Source organism: Salmo salar, chromosome ssa04, assembly GCF_905237065.1.
Source record: "Salmo salar chromosome ssa04, Ssal_v3.1, whole genome shotgun sequence".
Lineage (NCBI taxonomy): Eukaryota > Metazoa > Chordata > Actinopteri > Salmoniformes > Salmonidae > Salmo > Salmo salar.
This window is the reverse complement of record NC_059445.1, coordinates 75,431,380-75,457,162: the sequence shown is the minus strand read 5'-3', so window position 1 is coordinate 75,457,162 and position 25,783 is coordinate 75,431,380. Positions and strand designations below refer to the sequence as shown.

Here is a 25,783-nt window from a genome sequence, read left to right as displayed (position 1 = left end):
TCGATCTTGCATCCTTTTGGTTACTAGTCCAATGCTCCAACCACTATTGTTGTACTTCAAATCAAATCAAATTTATTTTTATATAGCCCTTCGTACATCAGCTGATATTCTCAAAGTGCTGTACAGAAACCCAGCCTAAAACCCCAAACAGCAAGCAAAGCATGTGAAAGAAGCACGGTGGCTAGGAAAAACTCCCTAGGAAAAACTCCCTAGAAAGGCCAAAAACCTAGGAAGAAACCTAGAGAGGAACCAGGCTATGAGGGGTGGCCAGTCCTCTTCTGGCTGTGCAGGGTGGATATTATAACAGAACATAGTCAAGATGTTAAAATGTTAAAATGTTCATAAATGACCAGCATGGTCAAATAATAATAATCATAGTAGTTGTCGAGGGTGCAACAAGCACGTCCGGTGAACAGGTCAGGGTTCCATAGCCGCAGGCAGAACAGTTGAAACTGGAGCAGCAGCACGGCCAGGTGGACTGGGGACAGCAAGGAGTCATCATACCAGGTAGTCCTGAGGCATGGTCCTAGGGCTCAGGTCCTCCGAGAGAAAGACAGAAAGAGAGAAAGAGAGAATTAGAGAGAGCATATTTAAATACACACAGGACACCGGATAAGACAAGAGAAATACTCCAGATGTAACAGACTGACCCTAGCCCCCGACACATAAACTACTGCAGCATAAATACTGGAGGCTGAGACGGGAGGGATCAGAAGACACTGTGGCCCCATCCGATGACACCCCGGACAGGGCCAAACAGGCAGGATATAACCCCACCCACTTTGCCAAAGCACAGCCCCCACACCACTAGAGGGATGTCTCCAACCACCAACTTACCGTCCTAAGACAAGGCCGAGTATAGCCCACAACGATCTCCGCCATGGCACAACCCAAGGGGGGGCGCCAACCCAGACAGGAAGACCACGTCAGTGACTCAACCCACTCAAGTGACGCACCCCTCCCATGGACGGCATGGAAGAACACCAGTAGGCCAGTGACTCAGCCCCTGTAAAAGGGTTAGAGGCAGAGAATCCCAGTGGAAAGAGGGGAACCGGCAAGGCAGAGACAGCAAGGGCGGTTCGTTGCTCCAGCCTTTCCGTTCACCTTCACACTCCTGGGCCAGACTATACTTAATCATAGGACCTACTGAAGAGATAAGTCTTCAGTAAAGACTTAAAGGTTGAGACTGAGTCTGCGTCTCTCACATTGGTAGGCAGACCATTCCATAAAAATGGAGCTCTATAGGAGAAAGCCCTGCCTCCAGCCGTTTGCTTAGAAATTCTAGGGACAATTAGGAGGCCTGCGTCTTGTGACCGTAGCGTACGTGTAGGTATGTACGGCAGGACCAAATCGGAAAGATAGGTAGGAGCAAGCCCATGTAATGCTTTGTAGGTTAGCAGTAAAACCTTGAAATCAGCCCTTGCCTTAACAGGAAGCCAGTGTAGGGAGGCTAGCACTGGAGTAATATGATCACATTTTTTGGGTTCTAGTCAGGATTCTAGCAGCCGTATTTAGCACTAACTGAAGTTTATTTAGTGCTTTATCCGGGTAGCCGGAAAGTAGAGCATTGCAGTAGTCCAGCCTAGAAGTAACAAAAGCATGGATTAATTTTTCTGCGTCATTTTTGGACAGAAAATTTCTGATTTTTGCAATGTTACGTAGATGGAAAAAAGCTGTCCTTGAAACAGTCTTGATATGTTCTTCAAAAGAGAGATCAGGGTCCAGAGTAACGCCGAGGTCCTTCACAGTTTTATTTGAGACGACTGTACAACCATCCAGATTAATTGTCAGATTCAACAGAAGATCTCTTTGTTTCTTGGGACCTAGAACAAGCATCTCTGTTTTGTCCGAGTTTAAAAGTAGAAAGTTTGCAGCCATCCACTTCTTTATGTCTGAAACACAGGCTTCTAGCGAGTGCAATTTTTGGGCTTCACCATGTTTCATTGAAATGTACAGCTGTGTGTCGTCCGCATAGCAGTGAAATTTAACATTATGTTTTCGAATGACATCCCAAAGAGGTAAAATATATAGTGAAAACAATAGTGGTCCTAAAACGGAACCTTGAGGAACACCGAAATTTACAATTGATTTGTCAGAAGACAAACCATTCACAGAGACAAACTGATATCTTTCCGACAGATCTAAACCAGGCCAGAACTTGTCCATGTAGACCAATTTGGGTTTCCAATCTCTCCAAAAGAATGTGGTGATCGATGGTATCAAAAGCGGCACTAAGATCTAGGAGCACGAGGACAGATGCAGAGCCTCGGTCTGACCACCTTCAAGGTCATTTACCACCTTCACAAGTGCAGTCTCAGTGCTATGATGGGGTCTAAAACCAGACTGAAGCGTTTCGTATACATTGTTTGTCTTCAGGAAGGCAGTGAGTTGCTGTGCAACAGCTTTTTCAACTATTTTTGAGAGGAATGGAAGATTCGATATAGGCCGATAGTTTTTTATAATTTTTGGATCAAGATTCGGCTTTTTCAAGAGAGGCTTTATTACTGCCACTTTTAGTGAGCTTGGTACACATCCGGTGGATAGAGAGCCGTTTATTATGTTCAACATAGGAGGGCCAAGCACAGGAAGCAGCTCTTTCAGTAGTTTAGTTGGAATAGGGTCCAGTATGCAGCTTGAGGGTTTGGAGGCCATGATTATTTTCTTGAGTGCAGTGTGCCGGTAAACATACCAGGCCTTTCTACAGCAACGTATGAAGTGGCTGTATTCAAGAGTCAGCATCTGGGACTTCTGTAATTACTAAACACACCTACCATCTATCTAGCCTTTCCTTGGAAATATCTCTTCCCAGCACTCTGCCTCAAACTCAATTCATGAGCCAACTCTGTAAACATTAGTGGTGGAGAATGATTGCAGATGATGATAGAAGAAACACACTCACTTTTTTTTCTTGTTTGGGAGATCAAGTTTAACGAATTTAAACTGGGCCATACTTGGTTAGGGAAATATCTTATTGGATGGAGCTAGTCTCCCAAGAGGACAGATTTGTTGAATATTTTGTTGAATATTTAATATTTATTTATTTTTATCTCAGCTCTTAATGATTGCATCCAGAACAAATGAAGATTTTAAAGGATTTATATAATCATCTGCCCATTCAATAGGGACACTACTGTTTCACATGAAAGTTTCCTGTGGCTTTCCTGACCTGGGGTGTCTTGTGTTGAGTAGAGAGCCTGAGAGAAGAGGCTCCTCCCTGTTCCCGCTCTCTCTTTCCAGACTTACAGTCTCTCTCTGGGCAACAAAAGCTGTTTGATACCCAGCTGGCCACTCTGGCCCAGGTTTGAATCTGTACTGTAACAGCAGCAGACATTTTATTTTTCCCTAAGCTGAGCATGTGGCACATACAAAATGGGTGGGAAGTGTTGAGTCAACACTTTTCCCTTGACCCAGATAGCTTGGAAATGGATCCCCTGTATAATACTTATATTTCACTTTGTATGTCTTATTTGTGACCGGGTTAGCAGTCTTAACAAATATCATAAGCCCCTTGATAAGGAGATACAGTCATTTCTAAGATCACTCTTTTTGACCTGATATTTTACTGGCCTGACTTAATACCTCGGTCCCATGGCTCTGTAATGTAAAGCCCTCAGTAAATTTACAAGCGGGTCCTGCATGGTTAAAGGAGAGAGAGGTACCAGTCTGCTCCCAACTTCCTGCATACCAGAAGAAAACTTAATAGGTTTTCTGAGATCTATTTGTATCCATTTCTTGTTATTGTTCCAGTGACCCAAATCCAGACTCCCGGCGGTGGCCATTTTTGTGTCTGTACGATAAGAACGGAATATAGATGCCATCCACTATATGATAAAGAAGGCCAACAATTCACAGTGCACTTAATGACTTTCATTGTGCTGTCAGAGTTGGGTTATTGATGAGGCCACTGTATTGGCCTAAGATAGTATCTGTGCAATATAATGGACTGGACTGGAGTCTCTACACAAGCCCACTCTATGTAGACAAGTCATTGTCCTTCACAACTGTAACATACATACTATGTAAGCCTACTGTTACCATTCCAAATGTACCATGAGATCATTTGTTGGGAATAAAGTTAATCAGTCTTTAGTCTAGATTAGTGTGTTTCTTTAGGAGCACAGTATCAGCTGGACCTTGAAAGGTTTTTAATAACGTTCCTGAATGGTTAAATGTCCATGTAGCCTACATGTTATACTGCATGGGAAGGTATCTAGTGTAGGCTTTTTAGAAAAAGTCAGTACAGTATATTCAGGAAAAACCGAGTAGTGCAGTTATGGAGTATTTATCACGTTGTATGCCTACTTGTATAATTGCCACAACTACTGTGAATCGACACCATTGAAAAGGAAAACAAGTAATGAATACTCATACAGTTTGAGTCTTTATTAAAGATAGCGTGAGGCCATGGTTGAGGACTGGGATAAGAGGGGAGGCTAGAGGGCTGGGTATCTTTGGAAGACATAAACTGTAGATCCTAAAGAATGGTTTTCTTCTTCCTTCCAGGGAAGATCCTGTTCAGGAGAAGCCATATCAGGGATGTGGCCATGAAGCGCCTGAGGCCTATCAACGAGTACTGCAGGGTGAGTACTGGCTCAGCTGGTGGGGAAATTCAGGGGTATTAAAGCTTTCACACTCACACGTCATGGAAGAAACAACAATAGGGCCCAGGCCTGAATCCCTAACAGCAAGCTAAAACTTAGGAACCGAAAGAAACCTGGAGGGGAACCAAATCCTTGGGTATTTGGACCATATCTCTGTGGTAGATAGAGGTCCAGATTAGAGCTAGGAATGCATCCTTGAGCCTGCTTCCCAGAACCTTCCCTCACGTGGTTCAGTTCACAGATCAAATTTGAACATTTTAGTCATTTAGCGTACGCTCTTATCCAGAGCGACTTACAGGAGCAATTAGGGTTAAGTGCCTTGCTCAAGGGCACATCGACATATTTTTCACCTTGTCGGCTCAGGGATTTGAACCAGCAACACTCTAACCAATAGGCTGCCTTTCTGCCACCCAAAACAATTGAACAAGGACTCCTGTTGTTTAGAAATCCAAGTATGTGCTCTGTGATAGACACAGCAGTGAGGGCTTTCAGATAGCATGGCTGTCAGAGTGAGACTGTCTTGAATTCCATGCACCCACCAGCTATGATTCCCAGAGGCCAGAGTCACATCTAGTTCCACTGACCTGTCATATCCATTCTCTGCTTTGCTTTAGTTGATGTGTTTCTCTATACAAATACCCAATACACTTGGAATGTTGGAAACATGCATATTCTCTATGTTTATCATTGCCCAATGGGAAATATAAGATAACGAACTCATTCCTCCTCGAAAATATATTTTCTTCAGGAATTAGACATTGAGGAAACTGAAGGCAGTCTGGAACATGGCTGACTGAGACAAAACAAAGCAGAGTCTGTGTTTTGCTCTTTGTGGGAAGGGAAAGAAGAATCCACCTCTGTGGCGGGCGGGCGGTAGTGGTGCTGTGGTATCACTGTGGGAACCTATCTGTCCACTATGCAGGGCAGAGGTTATGAGCAGTGCTGAGCTAGCCCCAGTCAGCAACATCACCAGGCCTTGTGTTTCATTTTAAAGGGCTGCCCTATAAACTGCCTTTTTTGCCTGGTAACTGTTTTGCAAGGTGGTCATGCTCAGTCATGCTCTTAAAAACAACATATTCCCTGGCATGTTGCAAGAGAGCCTTTGTTTATGAAGCCAGGTCACTGTTGAGAGAGATGGGGTACACATGTCTTGGGAGGGGGAGGCCTAGGGGTCAGGATACCTCAGTGGGTCGTATTGGGATGTACAGGACAGCAGGCAGGGTCAGGGTAGGCAGAGGTAAATAATCTAGAGGTGGGGCAAAGGTACAGGACGGCAGGCTCAGTGTCAGGACAGGCAAGAGTCAAAACCAGGAGGGCAAGAAAAGAGAGACTGGGGAAAAGCAGGAGCTGAGACAAAAACGCTGGTTGATTTGACAGACAAGACGAACTGGCACAGACAGACAGAGAACACAGGTATAAATACACAGGGGATAATGGGGAAGATGGGCGACACCTGGAGGGGGGTGGAGACGAGCACAAGGACAGGTGAAGCGGATCAGGGCGTAACAATATGAATAGTTTCAGACTTCTATACAAGGTTATTATAGTAAACTAAATCTGAAACTAAAATGAAAGCTAATCATGAAAAAACTATTTAGGTAATGAAAATAAAATAATTAACAAATCCGTTTGAAAAATTTAAACTATGCTAAAGCTATTATCTTTAGCATTATTAAATTAAAAACATCATGAATTATGCAAAAATCGAATTGGAGTTTTCAAGCTTTTGTGGGGTTTTCAAGCTATTGAAGCTGGTGGGTATAAATGTGATTTTTTTTAATGGAGGTCATTGAGAGAGTATCGAATTTGCTCAATATAAAATGTAATTGATCATTTGGAATGTTTAGGCTGTTACGAATGTACTGATAGAAGTAGGCACACGTGGCATTCTGGCAACTTTGAGAAAAACATTGTGTCTGTTGTTCATAAGCATATCTGCCCGTTCATTGGCTAGAATGTCTATCTAACCTATGACCTGACCCATCACCTTATGTATTACTGCCCCCTAGTCTCAAGAAGTTCCATCCCAAAAAACACACCAAAAATCTCTAAAACCCAAGTGACTCGTAGTCTCTAAGGATTCTTTCTGACCCTCACACTAAAACCAAAACTGAAACCAAATAATCAAAAAAATATATATTTTTATACGACTAAAACAAAATCAAATCTAGCAAATCTGGTCTGAAAACGAACTGAAACTAAACTGAATAGAAATATAAACAAATATAAAATCACAACACTATGCTTCTATTAAATAGAACTACTGGTCTGTAGTCACGTTTTCCATTGTTGTGGGTTTCATAGAGGACTATAATATATACAGTAGCTTGCGAAAGTATTAATCCCCCTTGGCATTTTTGCCTTACAACCTGGAATTCAACTGGATTTTCTGGGGGTTTGTATCATTTGATTTACAAAACATGCCTACCACTTTAAAGATGCAAAATATTTTTTATTGTGAAACAAACAAGAAATAAGACCAAAAAAACTGAAAACTTGAGCGTGCATAACTATTCATCCCCCCAAAGTCAATACTTTGTAGAGCCACCTTCTGCAGCAATTACAGCTGCAAGTCTCTTGGGGTATGTCTCTATAAGCTTGGCACATCTAGCCTCTCTGATTTTTGCCCATTCTTCAAGGCAAAACTGCTCCAGCTCCTTCAAGTTGGATGGGTTCCTGCTGGTGTACAGCAATCTTTAAGTCATACCACAGATTCTCAATTGGATTGAGGTCTGGGCTTTGACTAGGCCATTTCAAGACACTTAAATGTTTCCCCTTAAATCACTCGAATGTTGCTTTAGCAGTGTGCTTAGGGTCAATGTCCTGCTGGAAAGTAAACCTCTGTCCCAGTCTCAAATCTCTGGAAGACTGAAACAGGTTTCCCTCAAGAATTTCCCTGCATTTAGCGCCATCCATCATTCTTTCAATTATGACCAGTTTCCCAGTCCCTGACGATTTAAAAACATCCCCACAGCATGATGCTGCCACCACCATGCTTCTTGGTGGGGATGGTGTTCTCGGGGTGATGAGAGGTGTTGGGTTTGCGCCAGACATAGCATTTTCCTTGATGGCCAAAAAGCTCAATTTTAGTCTCATCTGACCAGAGTACCTTCTTCCATATGTTTGGGGAGTCTCCCACATGCCTTTTGGTGAACACCAAACGTGTTTGTTTATTTTTTTCTTTAAGCAATGGCTTTTTTTCTGGCCACTCTTCTGTAGAGCCCAGCTCTGTGGAGTGTACAGCTTCAGGTGGTCCTATGGACAAATACTCCAATCTCCGCTGTGGAGCTTTGCAGGTCCTTCAGGGTTATCTTTGGTCTCTTTGTTGCCTCTCTGATTAATGCCCTCCTTGCCTGGTCCGTGAGTTTTGGTGGGCGGCTCTCTCTTGGCAGGTTTGTTGTGGTGCCATATTCTTTCAATTTTTTGAAATAATGGATGTAATGGTGCTCTGTGGGATTGTCACGTCCTGACCCTTGTAAGAGGTCATTTTCCATAGTAGAGTGGTCAGGGCGTGACAGGTGGGTGTTTTGGGTGGTTTTGGTTTTCTGTTTCTATGTGGGGTTTTCTAGATTTCTATTTCTATTTTTTTGTTTTCTATGTTTTGGCCAGGTATGGTTTCCAATCAGAGGCAGCTTTCTATCGTTGTCTCTGATTGGAAGCCATACTTAGGCAGCCTGTTTTTCATGTGTGGGTGTGGGTAGTTGTTTTCCGTTTTGTCAAGTGTACCTTACGGAACTGTTGTCAGTCGTTTGTTGTTTTGTTGAAGTGTTTTTTCATGAAAGAAAAGAATGAGCACTATACACGCTGCACCTTGGTCTCCTTTAGATGACCCACGTTACAGGGATGTTCAAAGTTTAGGAGCCAGCCCTGATCTGTTCTTCTCAACGACTTTGTCTCTGACCTGTTTGGAGAGCTTCTTGGTCTTCATGGTGCCCCTTGCTTAGTGGTGCCCCTTGCTTAGTGGTATTGCTGACTCTGGAGCTTTTCAGAACAGGTGTATATATACTGAGATCATGTGACAGATCATGTGACACTTAGATTGCACACATATGGACTTTAGTTAACTAATTATGTGACTTCTGAAGGTAATTGGTTGCACCAGATCTTATTTAGGGGCTTCATGGTAAAGGGGGTGAATACATATGCACACACCACTTTTCCGTTTTTTTTTTTTTAAACAAGTAATTTTTTTTATTTCACTTCACCAATTTGGACTATTTTGTGTATGTCCATTACATGAAATCCAAATAAAAATATTTTTATATTACAGGTTGTAATGGAACAAAATAGGAAAAACGCCAAGGGGGATGAATACTTTTGCAAGGCACTGTAGATCTATTAACATCCACAATACAAATGAAGACATTGAAGTAAAAAAATCTAAATATCAAAATGTGTTTTATTGTCACCTAAAATGTACCTGAAATATGTTTTAGGTGTTGTTTTGAAATGTGTTGTTGTTTTACAAATACTTGAATACAACTCCTCTCTTCTCTGTCTGAGGGCTAAAAGGGAAATGTCCAAAGTGTTCAACTTCATATTTATCATCTCCAGCACTAGGAAGTAGAACATTTTAGAAATGTCCCTTTAACAAAGTAATCTGGTAATACTGTAGCTTTGGATAATTCAATGTCTAGCCCTACGACCACCTGTATAGTATGATGTATCGTCTCCTCAGGCTCTGTTGACTGTGTTGGTGGCTTGCCCTTTATCAGCTGCCCTAACCTGTATGATATACCCTACTACTCATACTGCTTCTTGTTAGTGAAGTGACAGGTGAATCATCCACTCCCTGGCCAGTCAGCCCCCGCCCTGGCTCTTTAACCCCTGGGTGCGGGACTTTGAAGGGGGAGTGGGAGTCAGATCAAAGGTCTGTGGTTCTGCCAGGTCACGCTGGCTGGTTTGTAGGGATGGGGGTGGGGGGGCTGGTCAGGCTGACAGAGGGAAACGTAGGTGTTTACTTTATGGTTCATTTCATGTTTGGCTCGGAGGATCACCATTTCACCTTTCTGTCAAATTCTGAGTGAAGCATGAACCTGACTCACATGGAATTCCCCATGCTGGAGTTTCTGCTTATAGGAAAGGAGAGGTTGATGCCTGGAGAATATATAAGTTTCAAGTATCAACCTTCTATTTTATTAGTCGTATGTACGGGAAGGATGCACATAGTATACATCGTCCAATGAAATACTTACTTGCAGGTTCCTGCTCAACAATGCAACAACAATAAGAAATAATACAAGATAAGAATATGAACATAAAGTAAGTGGCTCAGTGGAGTATAATACATATTTTAGCATAAGTATAATTCTGGAAGCACAATGTATGCTCCAATATTTACTCCAATGTTTTGGGGAAGAGGGGATTGGGATTGGGGAGCAAGTTAGATTTTATTTAACTTTTTATTTAATCAGGGGAGCCCATTGAAACCAGGGTCTCATTTTCAATGATATGTAGTCCATCTGAAACAAGTGTTTAAATTGTGCAGTATTTAGCTATCATAATCTTGTGTGTGTGCGTGTGTGTGCGTGTGTGTGTGTGTGTGTGTGTGTGTGTGTGTGTGTGTGTGTGTGTGTGTGTGTGTGTGTGTGTGTGTGTGTGTGTGTGTGTGTGTGTGTGTGTGCGTGCGTGCGCGTGCATGCGCGTGTGTGCGCGCGCGCATCTGTGAGTGAGTGCATGTGTGCAGAGAATCACAGCAGGTGGTCAGTCCAGTTCAAGTGTTCAGCAGTCTGATGGCTTGTAGATAGAAACTGTCTCTGAGTCTGTTGGTATCAGACCTCATGCCCCGATACCGTCTGCCCGACGGTAAGGGAGTAAACAGCTGGTGTCTGGGGTGTGTGGGGTCCTTGATGGTGCTGCAGGCCTTCCTCAAGCACCGGTTCCAGATGTTCTGGATGGACCATATACAGTAGGGTTGCACTCAAGTTGTACGCTATTACCGCTATTGTACCCTATTACTGCTGTTGTACCCTATTACCGCTGTTGTACCCTATTACCGCTGTTGTACCCTATTACCGCTGTTGTACCCTATTACCGCTGTTGTACCCTATTACCACTGTTGTACCCTATTACCGCTGTTGTACCCTATTACTGTTGTTGTACCCTATTGCTGCTGTTGTTCCCTTAAATCTATCACATCCCACAACTATCCCAGACTATGTTTGGAAAATTAATACACTTTTATACTATGGGGGATAGTAGATTAACATAGGCTAGTGCTTTTGCTGTTCGTTAGACCTACTCATATTGTTGGCTGATGAAAGGTAAATGTGGACAGTTCTTCCAATATCTTCCATATGTGTCTCGTAATTAGATACGAACGCTCGCAGTTGCGTCCCCGATGTGTCTGTCTTCACCTGTAGCCTGTGAGAAAAACCTGATCACATGACGGAAAGCCATGTGAGTGAGAGGTGTTTCGGCACGCAGCCGGGAGAAGGAAATTATAATTATTATATTCAGCCCAAGGGCACAACGGCCACTGACCACAAAAGGCATGGATTTTTTTTAGGGGGCATTATGGCCACACAGAGGGAAAGCTGGGAAATTCGAGGCATTATCAAATTGCTTGTCAAATTGTGAATGAGAGACTGATTAAGTGTGTGCAGCCTGCGCAAAAACCCAAAGCAGAGCTCATGCCTTTCATGCGACTTTTTTCAAATCATCATAAGTCGCATCATGCAGCCTTAGACTGTATTAAAAATCTAAACGAATAGCCCAACATTTGTATCACAACTAAAGTTACATAAACAATTCTAAATTAAGCACATAGGAGTACCTGTTTCTTTGTTAAACGTTCAACACAGAATAGCCGCATGGCGCACTCCCTCAAATAGTTTGGAGAAAATATCCTTTCTATTTTATTCAGCTATGTTCAATTGTACTCTTCATACTATAAAATAATGTCAAGGAATTCTAAGCAAATCTTGTCTGCTAAATGAACTAGTGTAGCCCACAGCCACATGGCAGATCAGGGCCTAACATACTGTAAGGACAACTCCGAGTATGCTATTCTGTTCTTCTGAAATAGACTACATTTTCTTCATAGCATGTTTCTTTAGACTTGTCTAAAAAAAATAATGGATTTATTGTGAAGGTGTAGGCTATATTACATGGATTTATTAGACTTTTTAAAATGTAGATGTTCCAAAGGTCTGCATCAGTGGCTTGTAGGCTATGCGTGGAAGCCAGGAGATGCTAAATGTGTTTATGTTAATTAACGGTCAATTACCGTGAGACCGGCAGTTATTTGCTTGACAATCACCCGGATGACAAAATTTCATAACCATCACAGCTCTAGTTGTACCATATTATTGGTGTTGTACCCTATTATTGGTGTTGTACCGTATTATTGGTGTTGTACTCTATTACCAGTGTTCTACCCTATTATTGGTGTTGTACCCTATTATTGGTGTTGTACCCTATTATTGGTGTTGTACCCTATTATTGGTGTTGTACCCCATTACTGGCATTGTACCCTATTACCAGTGTTGTACCCTATTATTGGTGTTGTACACTATTACCGGTGTTGTACCCTTAATACCGGTGTTGTACTCTATTACCGGTGTTGTACTCTATTACCAGTGTTGTACCCTATTACCGGTGTTGTACCCTATTATTGGTGTTGTACCCTATTATTGGTGTTGTACCCCATTACCGGTGTTGTACCCTATTATTGGTGTTGTACCCTATTACTGGTGTTGTACCCTATTACTGGTGTTGTACCCTGTTATTGGTGTTGTACCCTATTACCGGTGTTGTACCCTATTACCAGTGTGGTACCCTATTACCTGTGTTGTACCCTATTATTGGTATTGTACCCTGTTACTGGTGTTGTTTCCTATTATTGGTTTTGTACCCTATTATTGGTTTTGTACCCTATTATTGGTTTTGTACCCTATTATTAGTGTTGTACCCTGTTATTGGTGTTGTACCCTGTTATTGGTGTTGTACCCTATTACCGGTGTTGTACCCTATTACCGGTATTGCACCCTATTATTGGTGTTGTACACTATTACCGGTGTTGTATCCTACTAATCTAATCTCCTACTAATATAATATGCTACTATTCTAATCTACTGCAAATCGACTCTAATCTATTACTAATCTACCGCTAGTCTAATCTACTACTAATCTAATCAACTACTAATCTACTCTACTACTAATCTACCACTAGTCTAATCTACTAGTAATCTAAAATACTTCTAATCTACCTCTAGTCTAATCTAATCTACTACTAATCTAATCTACTCTAATCTACCACATATCTAATCTACTTCTAATCTAATCTACTACTAATATAGTCTACTACGAATTTGATCTAATCTACTACTAATCTAATATACTACCAATCTAATCTTGTGTATACATATATCTGTATATTCTCTCCTGCTTTCATTGTCCTCTGACACGCACACACACAATCATCTAAATGTTGTCTGCTGTAAAGTCCATTTGCTGTAATGTGCCTCCTGGCTTCCAGTCTCTGGGTAGAATACTAATGACTGGCAAGGTCACAGGCAGAGTGGAGAAGGGAGAAATCCACGGGGAGGATGGTCATCCTAACCCCAGACACAGTGCACCAGATTCAGTCACCAGGACCAGGAGATGAGGGATCCTCTGGAGGTCAACACTTAAAACCTTTCATCATCTGACTCTTAGCTGACTGTATCATTTCAGCTGAATATCTGATTTTTCTTCCATAAAAATGCATTTTAATCTTTGAAATTAACCACTGGGCATTCATGTATACACACACACACACACACACACACACACACACACACACACACACACACACACACACACACACACACACACACACACACACACACACACACACACACACACACACCCTGAGGTTAATGGAGAACAGGGTTTCAGCTGAGTCTATGGCAATCCTCTCACACTTTTAGCATGACCAGTCCATTGGCACGGCTTCCCATACAGTGAGCCTAAAAGGGCAAGTTGTCACACCGGACAAGGGCACCTTGAACTCTGGTTGGCCTGTGTTTTATGCCCGTCAGGTTTGATATCATAATTCAGGCTGTGGGAGAGAGAGAGAGTCTCTGGGAGGACAGTACTGAGGCACTTAGCCTTATTAAAAGCAGACGTATGCTGGCTCTGGGCCTGTGATAGCCTTGAGAAATGCCTCATGGCAGCAAGGAGTGTGCTGCATACTTACCTCTCTGCACAGAGTGATAATAATGACTGTGTGGTCGGTGAGACCCACCGGCTGGTTCAGGGCATTGGATCAGTTGGATCACTGAGGCAATTCTCTTTGTTTGACCACCTCAGTGCTGAGGCCTTTGAGGCTGGGCTGATAAAGAGAAAGAGAGATCTCAGGCCAGTTAGCCTTTCATCTCCTGAGAGCCACAGCCCTGCCGGCCCCCACAGGGAAAAAGGATCAAAGATGTTAGATTAGAAACAGGAAATAGAAAAGAATTAGGCAGAGTGCTGACTAGGCTCCATCTAGGTGGATGGGTTATTTATGTCAGTGTGGGCTAGCTGGGTGATGGCTTGTGTGTATTGCAGCTCAAATCCTTGGGTAGAGGCCTACTGTATGTACTCAAGGGGATATGGTATGTGAATGTAGCACCTCTCATGTTGCATCTGTCATTCATCCTGCTGTATCATTATACTGGTATGTCAAATATGAAGTCCCCCTGGCAAACAGGCTAGATACAGATACTTCCTACTTAACACCACCACTCCCAAACAGACTGGATACTTCCTGCTAAACACTACTACTCCCAAACAGGCTAGATACAGAGAGTTCCTGCTAAACACTACTATATCCAAACAGGTTAGATACTTCCTACTGAACACTACTACTCCCAAACAGGCTAGATACTTCCTGCTAAACACCACTAATCCCAAACAGGCTAGGTACTTCCTACTAAACACTACTACTTCCAGACAGCATCGGTACTTCCTTCTGAACACTACTACTTCCAAACAGTCTAGATACAGATACTTCCTGCTAAACACCACCACTCCCAAACAGGCTAGGTACTTCCTGCTAAACACTACTTCTCCCATTCCCCTAATATTAATACAATAACAGCATTTGGTTCTGATTGGTGAACTTTCTAAACGTCCTGTGTTTCTGTCTCTATGTGCAGGCTCTGATTCAGCTGCCTGTGTACATCTCCCAGTGTGAGGAGGTCCGTGTGTTCTTCGAGACCCGACCTGAAGACCTCAACCCACCCAAAGAGTAAGCCACGAATCACACCGTCTAGTTTAAGGAGCACACTCTGTCACTCAGTCGAATGCACAGCAGAAATGTGTCTGAGTGATATACACATCCCAACGTTCACACCAGTGCTGGGCCAACAACAAACACTCTGAATAAAGAAAGGCATGCATAGCATAATGCCGTGTGCAGGTTTCTTTCATGGAGTAGCTTTTTAACCTCCTGACCACGATGTCATGTTGAAACAAGCCAATCCTTCAGTAATAGGTTCTATCAAATCAAATTGTATTAGTCACAAGCGCCGAATACAACAGGTGTAGACCTTACAGTGAAATGCTTACTTACGAGCCCCAAAACAACAGTGCACTTTCAAAAAAATATGGATAAGAATAAGAGATAAAAGTAACAAGTAAAAAAATAACAATATATACAGGGGGGTGCCGGTACAGAGTCAATGTGCATGGGCACCGGTTAGTTGAGGTAGTATGTACATGTAGGTTATTAAAGTGACTATGCATAGATGACAACAGAGAGTGGCAGTGGTGTGGAGAGGCTACGAAGACTATGCAAATAGTCTAGGTAGCCATTTGACTAGATGTTCAGGAGTCTTATGGCTTGGGGGTAGAATCTGTTTAGAAGCCTCTTGGACCTAGACTTGGCACTCCGGTACTGCTTGCTCCGGTACCCTATGACTAGGGTTGCTGAAGTCTTCTGACACCGCCTGGTATAGAGGTCCTGGATGGCAGGAAGCTTTGCCCCAGTGCTGTACCGGGCCGTTCGCACTACCCTCTTTAGTGCCTTGCGGTCGGAGGCCGAGCAGTTACCATACCAGGCAGTCAAATACAGGGTAATGACTATGATGTCATGCTCCCTCTGGTATTGCTGTAGTGGATGGGGGAGCAGTTGTTGGTTTGCCCTGAGTGGGAGCTACATAACGTGTAGCCTAGAGGAGCGGAACATCTGAGGGTGCATGAGCTCCGTGGCGTCTAAAGGCAGGCCCCTCTCTTGTAAATCTCACACATTAGTGTCATAACCAGCCTGTCAGTTACAATGTGCCAACACTAGATCATAAAGTCACCACACCATTTCCCCCATCACATATGTGTTGTTGTTGAGCTACCAGACGCCTGGAGGGCAGGAGGGGTTACTAGTGGTTACGGGTTTTCAGAGAGACCATGATATTAAGTTCAGACCCTCAACCTTTTTATAAAAAATAAAATAAAGAAAAACAGCTGTCAACCAAGGTGTGTGACTGGTCACCTTGTCTTAATCATTCTGTCATCATGTGACATAAGTGATGCATTTCTGTCAGGCACTTGGGTTTGGTTGGAGAGGTAATTTCTATGGCTTAAAACCATATTTTACCAGGTTTTTTAAGCTATTGCTTTCCCAGGGATGGCTGGTGTGCAAGACTAGGTTTTCTTCCCAGAAATATGTAAATGTGTCAAACCAGATGCTTCTCAGATGCTCTCTGCTTCTCCCTCACTTTTTGACAGGTCCTAATTTGTTTTTATATCAGTTTTCTTCTATAACAGACAGCTTCTTATCTATGTCTGACTGGCAGTGTATAAGCCGAGAAGCTGTTAAATGCTGAAATGCATTTCCCACAAAGCTAGGCCCATGTGTTATATTTATAGAGAGGCGTTCAACTCTCACATCCCAAAAAGTACTTCAGGGTTTATGGGAGTAATATTTCAATCTCATCTACGCTGTCGAATCTTAACCAGACACTTTTCTGCAAAGATTTGCGCATTCGTTTTTTTGCTGTGCTCCGTTTTACACTCAAATCCATAGATTGTGAATGAACATCAACTATATACAGTACTAGTCAGAAGTTTAGACACACCTACTCATTCCAGGGTTTTTCTTTATTTTTACTATTTTCTATATTGTAGAATAATAGTGAAGACATCAAAACTATGAAATAACATATATGGAATCATATAGTTACCAAAAAAGTGTTAAACATATCAAAATATATTTTATATTTGAGATTCTTCAAAGTAGCCACCCTTTGCCTTGATGACAGCTTTGCACACTCTTGACATTCTCTCAACCAGCTTTCATGAGGTAGTCACCTGGAATGCATTTCAATTGGTGTGCATTGTTAAAAGTTAATTTATGGAATTTATGTTGAGTCGTGACAAGGTAGGGGTATACAGAAGATAGCCCTATTTGGTAAAAGACCAAGTCCATATTATGACAAGAAAAACTCAAATAAGCAAAGAGATATTACAGTCCATCATTACATGAATTTCAGTCAATGCAGAACATTTCAAGAACTTCGAAAGTTTCTTCAAGTGCAGTCGCAAAAACCATCAAGCGAAATGATGAAACTGGCTCTCATGGGGACCGCCACAGGAAAGGAAGACCCAGAGTTACCTCTGCTGCAGAGGACACGTTCATTAGAGTTAACAGCCTCAGAAATTGCACCCAAATAAATGCTTCACAGAGTTCAAGTAACAGACAAATCTCAATATCAACTGTTCAGAGGAGACTGCGTGAATCAGGCCTTCATGGTCGAATTGTGCAAAGAAACCACTACTAAAGGACAACAATAAGAAGAAGAGACTTGCTTGGGCCAAGAAACATGAGCAATGGACATTAGACCGGTGGAAATCTGTCCTTTGGTCTGATGAGTCCAAATTTGAGATTCTTGGTTCCAACCGCTGTGTCTTTTATAGATGCAGAGTAGCTGAATGGCTGATCTCTGTATGTGTGGCTCCCACCATGAAGCATGGAGTTGGGGTTCTTTGCTGGTGACACTGTCTGATTTATTTAGAATTCAAGGAAAACTTAACCGGCATGGCTACCTTAGTGCAACGATACGCCTTCGCACCTGGTTTGCGCTTAGTGGGACTATAATTTGTTTTTCAACAGGACAATGACCCAACACACCTCCAGGCTATGTAAGGGTTATTTGACCAAGAAGGAGAGTGATGGAGTGCTGCATCAGATGATCTGGCCTCCACAATCACCTGACCTCAACCCAATTGAGATGGTTTGGGATGAGTTGGACCGCAGAGTGAAGGAAAAGCAGCCAACAAGTGCTCAGCATATGTGGGAACTCCTTCAAGACTGTTGGAAAAGCATTCCAGGTGAAGCTGGTTGAGAGAATGCCAAGAGTGTGCAAAGAAGTCATCAAGGCAAAGGGTGGCTACTTTGAAGAATCTCAAATATCAAATATATTTTCATTTGTTTAAAACTTTTTTGGTTACTACATGATGTGTTATTTCATAGTTTTGATGTCTTCACTATTATTCTACAATGTAGAAAATAGTAAAAAAATAAAAACCCTTGACTGAGTAGGTGTCCAAACTTTTGACTGGTACTGTAAATCTGCACCGTTAATCAGCGATAGCTTTTGCACAGGGATGCTTATCATTCCTCTGTGTTTGTTGCCCATCGACATTATTGCAGTTGTGAGTACCTTAGTCGAAATCCAATATGGCTGCCTGATTGTCTGTTACAATATGCATGGTGTGTTCAGTGACTGCAGAGGAGATGGCTCTCTGTGGAAGGAGAAGAATACAAGGCCTGTCACTGCTCTGGCCAGTATGAATGGCTCCTGTCAGGTCACCTCCGCAGACAGACAGACCAGAGCTAGTTCCCTCTGGCTGTTGCCAAGGACACATACATTATTAGTTACATCTCAGACAGACAAATCCCAAGCATCTGCTACTGGGGACAGGGGAGGGGAGGATGGAAGGCGGGAGGGAGAGGCAGATGAATATAGAAAAGACCTTGGTTTATCTTTATTCAAATTGGATTACAGCTCATTCCTAATGCAGACATTGTTTTCGGCTGACATTGCACCAGCAGCCCCTCTCTGTTTGGGTCTCAATGGAGGGATGAAATACAGCCTTCTATAAATCTACCGGAGTAGGGAGGGATGTCACTGTCTGTCCATCAGAAAGATTGAAGTAGCAGGCATGGGAGAGTGGGGAGAGTGGAGAGATAGTGGAAAGAGTGGAGAGATAGTGGAAAGAGTGGAGAGATAGAGGGGAGAGTGGAGAGATAGAGGAGAGATGGACATCCAGCCAACTTGACACAACTGTGCGAAGCATCCCCTGTGAAACACTTTCGACACCTTAGCGGAGTCCACTCCCGACGAATTGAGGCTGTTCTGGGTGAAGGCGGGGGGGTGGGGGGGCTCGGGCGTGCAAGTCAATATTTATTAGGAAGGTGTTCCTAATGTTTTGTACAGTCAGTATAGAAGAGAGAAATGGCTGGCACCCCATACAGCTAGCTCATTATTGGACCTTTGTGGTCTGGCACCTGGTAGTGGAATGGGCTTGCTTTGGGTTTAGGGAGCAGCTGTGTTTTAGTTTTACAGGCCTAAAGCTCCATATTGGACTCAGTCCTATTTAATGTCTCCATGACCATGATTGGCTCATCCATGGTCCAATTAAAAACTCAAATCAGGACTGATTTGGTCTGATGGAAAACTCTTATTAATGTACAGTATACTGGACTACCTACTTGAGTCATCAGTATGGTCCTGTCTATCCCAGTATAGCACAGTCTTTTTTACCCTGTTCTGACTCCCAAACACGAAGCAGACCATATTCTTTGGTCCTTGAAAAACTTGCTGTATGTAAAATATTGTGTATTATAGCTTGGAAAATAAATAAATGTGACTGGATGACATGATGTTTGTTTCCAACATTAGGGCTGTTTTCCTAAAGAAGTTAACACGTTTAAATGTCTTACTCACGTCGGCCACGGAGAAGGAGGGCCCACAGTCCTTGGTAGCGGGCAGCGTCGGTGGCACTGTTATCCTCAAAGCAGGCAAAGAAGGTGTTTAGTTTGTCTCCATATCCCAGTCTGCTGTCCCCACATGCGTCAAGATTGTCACCATTATTCCTGTATCTAAGTATTCAAAGGTAACTGAACTAAATGACTATCGCCCTGTAGCACTCACTTCTGTCATTATGAAGTGCTTTGAGAGACTAGTCAAGGGTCATATCACCTCCACCTTACCTGTCACCCTAGACCCACTTCAATTTGCTTACCGCCCCAATAGGTCCACAGACGATGCATTCGCCATAACACTGCACGTTGCCATATCCCATCTGGACAAGAGGAATACCCATGTAAGAATGCTATTCATTGACTATAGCTCAGCATTCAACACCATAGTACCCTCCAAGCTCATCATTAAGCTTGAGGCCCTGGGTCTGAACCCCGCCCTGTGCAATTGGGTCCTGGACTTCCTGACGGGCTGCCCCCAGGTGGTGAAGGTAGGAAACAACATCTCCACTTTGCTGATCCTCAACACTGGGTCCCCACAAGGGTGCGTGCCCCCTCCTGTACTCCCTTTTCACCCATGACTGCGTGGCCAAGCACGCCTCCAACTCAATCATTAAGTTTTCAGACGACACAACAGTAGTAGGCTTGATTAACAACAACAACGAGACAGCCTACAGGGAGGAGGTGAGGGCTCTGGGAGTGTGGTGTCAGGAAAATAACCTCTCACTCAACGTCAACAAAACAAAGGAGATGATCGTGGACTTCAGGAAACAGCAAAGGGAGCACCCCCCTATCCACATCGACGGGACCGCAGTGGAGAAGGTTAAAAGTTTTAAGTTCCTCAGTGTACACATCACTGACAAACTGAAATGGTCCACCCACACAGACAGTGTGATGAAGAATGCGTAAAAGCACCTCTTCAACCGCAGGAGGCTGAAGAAATTTGGCTTGTCATCTAAAACCCTCACAAATTTTATAGATGAACAGTTGAGAGCATGCTTTCGGGCTGTATCACCGCCTGGTACGGCAACTGCACCGCCCACAATCGCAGGGCTCTCCAGAGGGTGGTGCGGTCTGCACAACGCATCACCGGGGGCAAACTACCTGCCCTCCAGGACACCTACAGCACCCGATGTCACAGGAAGGCCAAAAAGATCATCAAACATAGCAACCACCCGATCCACTGCCTGTTCACCCCGCTATCATCCAGAAGGCGAGGTCAGTACAGGTGCATCAAAGCTGGGACCGAGAGATTGAAAAACAGCTTCTATCTCTTAAATAGCCATCACTAGCACAGAGAGGCTGCTGCCTATATACACAGACTTGAAATCATTGGCCACTTTAATAAATGGAACACTAGTCACTTTAGTAATGTCACTTTAATAATGTTTACATATCTTGCACTACTCATCTCATATGTATATACTGCATTCTATACTTTTCTGCTGTGTCTGAGTCTATGCCACTCAGACATTGCTGGTCCAAATATCTATATATTCTTAATTCCATTCCTTTACTTAGATTTGCATGTATTGGGTATATGTTGTGAAATTGTTAGGAATTATTTGTTAGATATTGCTGCACTGTCAGAACTAGAAGCACAAGCATTTCGCTACACCCACAATAACATCTGCTAAACACGTGTATGTGACCAATAACATTTGATTTGATTTGAAATCTTCTTTCTGTTTTGTTTCCTTACCACGATACTAACGAGTATCACGATACTGGTATAGTCCCGGCCATATCTCTAGCCCTCTGCTTCCCTTTGATAAGCCAGGCTAGTGGTGGAGCTAGGGTTGTCTTGGCTGGAGACTCTTTTTTTCAGCATGCTAATGGATGGGCAAACTAATGGTTGGAGATTTATTACGACTGGGCCAGTGCAATCAACAGGGTTGCCAGGCGAACAATGCATTATGTGATTGAGAGTGTGAATTTGGAGGAAAATAAGACGGACAGTTGCCAGGAATAAATGAACAAGAGACGTAGAACAGTGATGAAAGAAGAGAAATGTAGAGAGTGAGAAGAAAAGACAGCAGGTGTAGAGAGAGAGAGAGAGAGAGAGAGAGAGAGAGAGAGAGAGAGAGAGAGAGAGAGAGAGAGAGAGAGAGAGAGAGAGAGAGAGAGAGAGAGAGAGAGAGAGAGAGAGAGAGAGAGAGAGAGAGAGAGAGAGAGAGATCTTCTCACTCCTGCTTTGGGGTAGTGGAAGCAGAACTTAGGGGAGCAGTGTGTATCAGACCCACCGCATAGGTAGCCTAGTGGTTAGAGTGTTGGGCTAGTAACCAAAAAGTTGCTGGATCAAATCCCTGAGCTGACAAGGTAAAAATCTGTCTTTATGCCCCTGAACAAGGCAGTTAACCCAATGTTCCCCGGTAGGCTGTCATTTTAAATAAGAATTTGTTCTTAACTGACTTGCCTAGTTAAATAAAGGTTAAAAATAAAAAATGTATCATACACACTCTTAACACTTTGATGTCAGACAGAGGGAGAGAATTGAATGGAATTGAGATACGCTAATCTCTAGGTAATTATGTTATATAATTATACTAAGCTACCAAGCTGCCAATGTCTTTATTCTTTTGGAACTTTTCTGAGTGTAATGTTTACTGTTCATTTTTCATTGTTTATTTCACTTTTGTTTATTATCTATTTCACTTTCTTTGGCAATGTAAACATATGTTTCCCATGTCAATAAAGCCCCTTAAATTGAAATGTTAATTGAATTGAGAGGCAGAGAGAGAGAGAGAGAGAGAGAGAGAGAGAGAGAGAGAGAGAGAGAGAGAGAGAGAGAGAGAGAGAGAGAGAGAGAGAGAGAGAGAGAGAGAGAGAATAAAAAGTCAGTCTGAATTAGCCACTTCAGTTTTCACTAGCAACTGGACATTGAATTAGCTGCCTCCTGATGAGAATGGATGGAGGATTGCTGTCCTAATGGATAAAACAGACTGAACAAATACAATATCATGTTCTCATTCAACCCAGTATCAGAGACTCACTATCAACTATGGCTGGGAAATATGGTCCAGATACCAGTATGGATTTTTCCAGTATCGCCTAAAAGTATATTATGATACAATGGTAAATAAATTAAAACATTTACAAATTGGATTACTTCACTGTCTGTTTTGTATCAGTTTGGTTGAGTATGAAACGGAATGGAGTTTAAGTTTCAAGTTTTAATGTCACATGCACAAGTACAGTGAAATTCCCTTCTTATAAACTCAAAACCCAACAATGCAATAATCAATAACAATGTATTGCTAGAAAAAACACACACGAGAAATAAGAATAGGAAATATGAAATACACAATAAAGTAAGTAAGTAAGCATACTATACACAGGAAATATTTAAAAAGTCAGTTCCAAAACCATATTTACATGTGCAGGGATACTGGCCTTCCCTGTAGCTCAGTTGGTAGAGCATGGTGTTTGCAACACCAGGGTTGTGGGTTCGATTCCCACGGGGGGCCAGCACAGAAAAAAAATAAAAAAAAAAATGTGTGAGTTGTATGAAATGTATGCATTCACTACTGTAAGTCGCTCTGGATAAGAGAAGAGCGTCTGCTAAAATGACTAAAATGTAAATGTAAAAAAAAAATGGAGTGAGGGAGGTAGATATGTTTAGGGGTAAGGGGACCAGGCTACAGCATATAAGATAAACAGAGTAGCAACAGCTTGTATGTGAGTGGGTGTGCAGGTGTGTAGAGTCAGTATAAATGTATGTGCAAATTACGTGTGAGGGAGCAAATGATGGAGTGAGTATTTGTGTGTTGAAGTGACAGTGTGTGTGAGTGTGTAGAGCCCTGGGATTGTGCATAGAGACAGTGCAAAGATTGAAATAAAAGGTCAATAAAGATACAGGGTTAACTCAGATAGTCCATGTAGCTATTTTGTTTGCTATTTATCAGTCATATTGCTTTGGGATAGAAGCTGTTCAAGAGCCTGTTGGTGTCAGACTTGATGCACCGGTACCTCTTGCCGTGCAGCAGCAGAGAAAATGTCTATGGCTTTGGTGGTTGGAGTCTTTTATGATTTTCCGGACCGTCTTTTCACACCGCCTGATATAGAGGTCCTGGATGGCACTCTGCCGCACAACCCTCTGTTGCGCCATGCGATCGAGGGCGATGCTATTGCCGTACCAAGCAATGGTACAGCTGCTCACCCCCCCATCAATGTGGATGGGGGCGTGTTCGCCACCCTGTTTCCTGTAGTCCACGATCACCTCCTTGGTCTTGCTGACGTTGAGGGAGAGGTTATTGCTCCGGCACCACACTGTCAGGTCACTGACCTCCTCCCTGTAGGCTGACTCATCATCGCCAATGATCAGGCCTACCACCATCGTATCGTCTGTGAACTTGATGATGGTGTTGGAGTCTTGTGTGGCCACACAGTCATGGGTGAACAAAGAGTACAGGAGGGGACTAAGCACAAACCCCTGTGGGGCCCCTGTGTTAAAGGTCAGCATGGTGGAGGTGATGTTGTCTAACCTCACCACCTGGGGTCGGCCCGTCAGGAAGTCCAGGATCCAGTTGCAGAGGGAGGTGTTCAGATCCAGAAATCGGACAACGTGGTTACATCAAGGAGACGTGTATCTTTAAAATGGTGTAAAATAGTTGTATGTTTGAGAAAGTTGAATTATGACATTTTGTTGTTTTTGAATTTTCCGCCCTGATATTTCACTGGCTGTGTCCCGCAGGTGGGACGCTGGCGTCCCACCTAGCCCATAGAAGTTAACCTGTCTTGGGGAGGTGCCCACGGTTCACACTATTCAACAGCCAGTGAAAAATCAGAGCGCCAAATTCAAAACCACAAAATGTCATAATTCAAAGTTCTCAAACATACGACTATTTTACACCATTTTAAAGATACACGTCTCCTTAATCTAAACACATTGTCCGATTTCAAAAGGCTTTACGGCGAAAGCATAAAGTTACATTATGTTAGGACAGAGCCTAAACAAGAAAAACCACACAGCCATTTTCCTAGCAAGGACAGGCGTCACAAAAACTAGAAAACCAGCTAAAATTATGCACTAACCTTTGACGATCTTCATCAGATGACACTCTTAGGACATCATGTTACACAATACATGCATTTTTTTGTTCGATCAAGTTCATATTTATATCCAAAAACAGCATTTTACATTGCCGTGTGATACTCCAATACTGCCGGTGAATCAGCACAAAAATTTACAAAAATACTCATCATAAACGTTGATAAAATATTAAACTGTTATTCAAATAATTATAGACGAACATCTCCTTTATGCAACCGCTGTGACAGATTTCAAAAAAGCTTCACTGGGAAAGCACACTTTGCAATAATCTGAGTACTGCGCTGAGAAAAAGACATCAAGCAATACAGATACCCGCCATTTTGGAGTCATCTAAAATCATAAATAGCATTAGAAATATTCCCTTACCTTTGATGATCTTCATCAGAAGGCACTTCCAGAAATCCCAGGTCCACAAAAAATGTTGTTTTGTTCGATAAAGTCCATAATTTATGTCCAAATAGCTCCTTGTTGTTTGCGCGTTCAGTAAGCTACTCCAAGTGTAGGAAGCGCGGCCAAAATGGCACGACGAAAAGTCAAAAAAAGTTATATTTACGTTCGTTGAAACATGTCAAACGTTGTATAGCATCAATCTTTAGGGCCTTTTTAACTTAGAACTTCAATAATATTCCAACCGGATGATTCCAGTGTCTTGAAAAACGTTTTGGAACACAGCTAACCCTCACGTGAATGCGCGCCAATGAACTCTTGTGCTTTCCTGAGTCAACAAATTCCAACTTCCTCTGTTCGCTCTATGTTCACCATAGATGCCTCAAACAATTTTCTAAAGACTGTTGACATCTAGTGGAAGCCTTAGGAAGTGCAAAATGAACCCTAAGTCACTGTGTGTTCAATAGGCAATGACTTGAAAGGACTACAAGCACCAGATTTCCCACTTCCTGGTTAGATTGTCCTCAGGTTTTTGCCTGCCATATGAGTTCTGTTATACTCACAGACATCATTCAAACAGTTTTAGAAATTGCAGAGTGTTTTCTATCCAAATCTACTAATAATATGCATATTCTAGTTCCTGGGCCCGAGTAGTAGGCCGTTTAATCTGGGTACCTTTTTCATCCGGCCGTGAAAATACTGCCCCTATCCAAGAGAGGTTAACATTCCTATCTTAGAAATATTGTTCCGAAGTTCACTTTTGGATGTTAGAGATTTTAGGCAGCAGAATGTATCTGT

General features: G+C 42.7%; 1 protein-coding gene across 3 annotated transcripts in view; it reads left to right on the top strand.

Moving 5' to 3' along the window:
• The window catches only part of sh3pxd2b (SH3 and PX domains 2B), a 60,134-nt gene that overhangs the window by 22,343 nt on the left and 12,008 nt on the right, over positions 1–25,783 (top strand). For all 3 annotated transcript variants that reach the window (XM_014198032.2, XM_014198031.2, XM_014198030.2), the window contains exons 4-5: positions 4,504–4,580; positions 14,723–14,814. In XM_014198032.2, the coding sequence (XP_014053507.2) occupies positions 4,504–4,580; positions 14,723–14,814 (169 nt within the window). The remainder of the gene's footprint in view (positions 1–4,503; positions 4,581–14,722; positions 14,815–25,783) is intronic.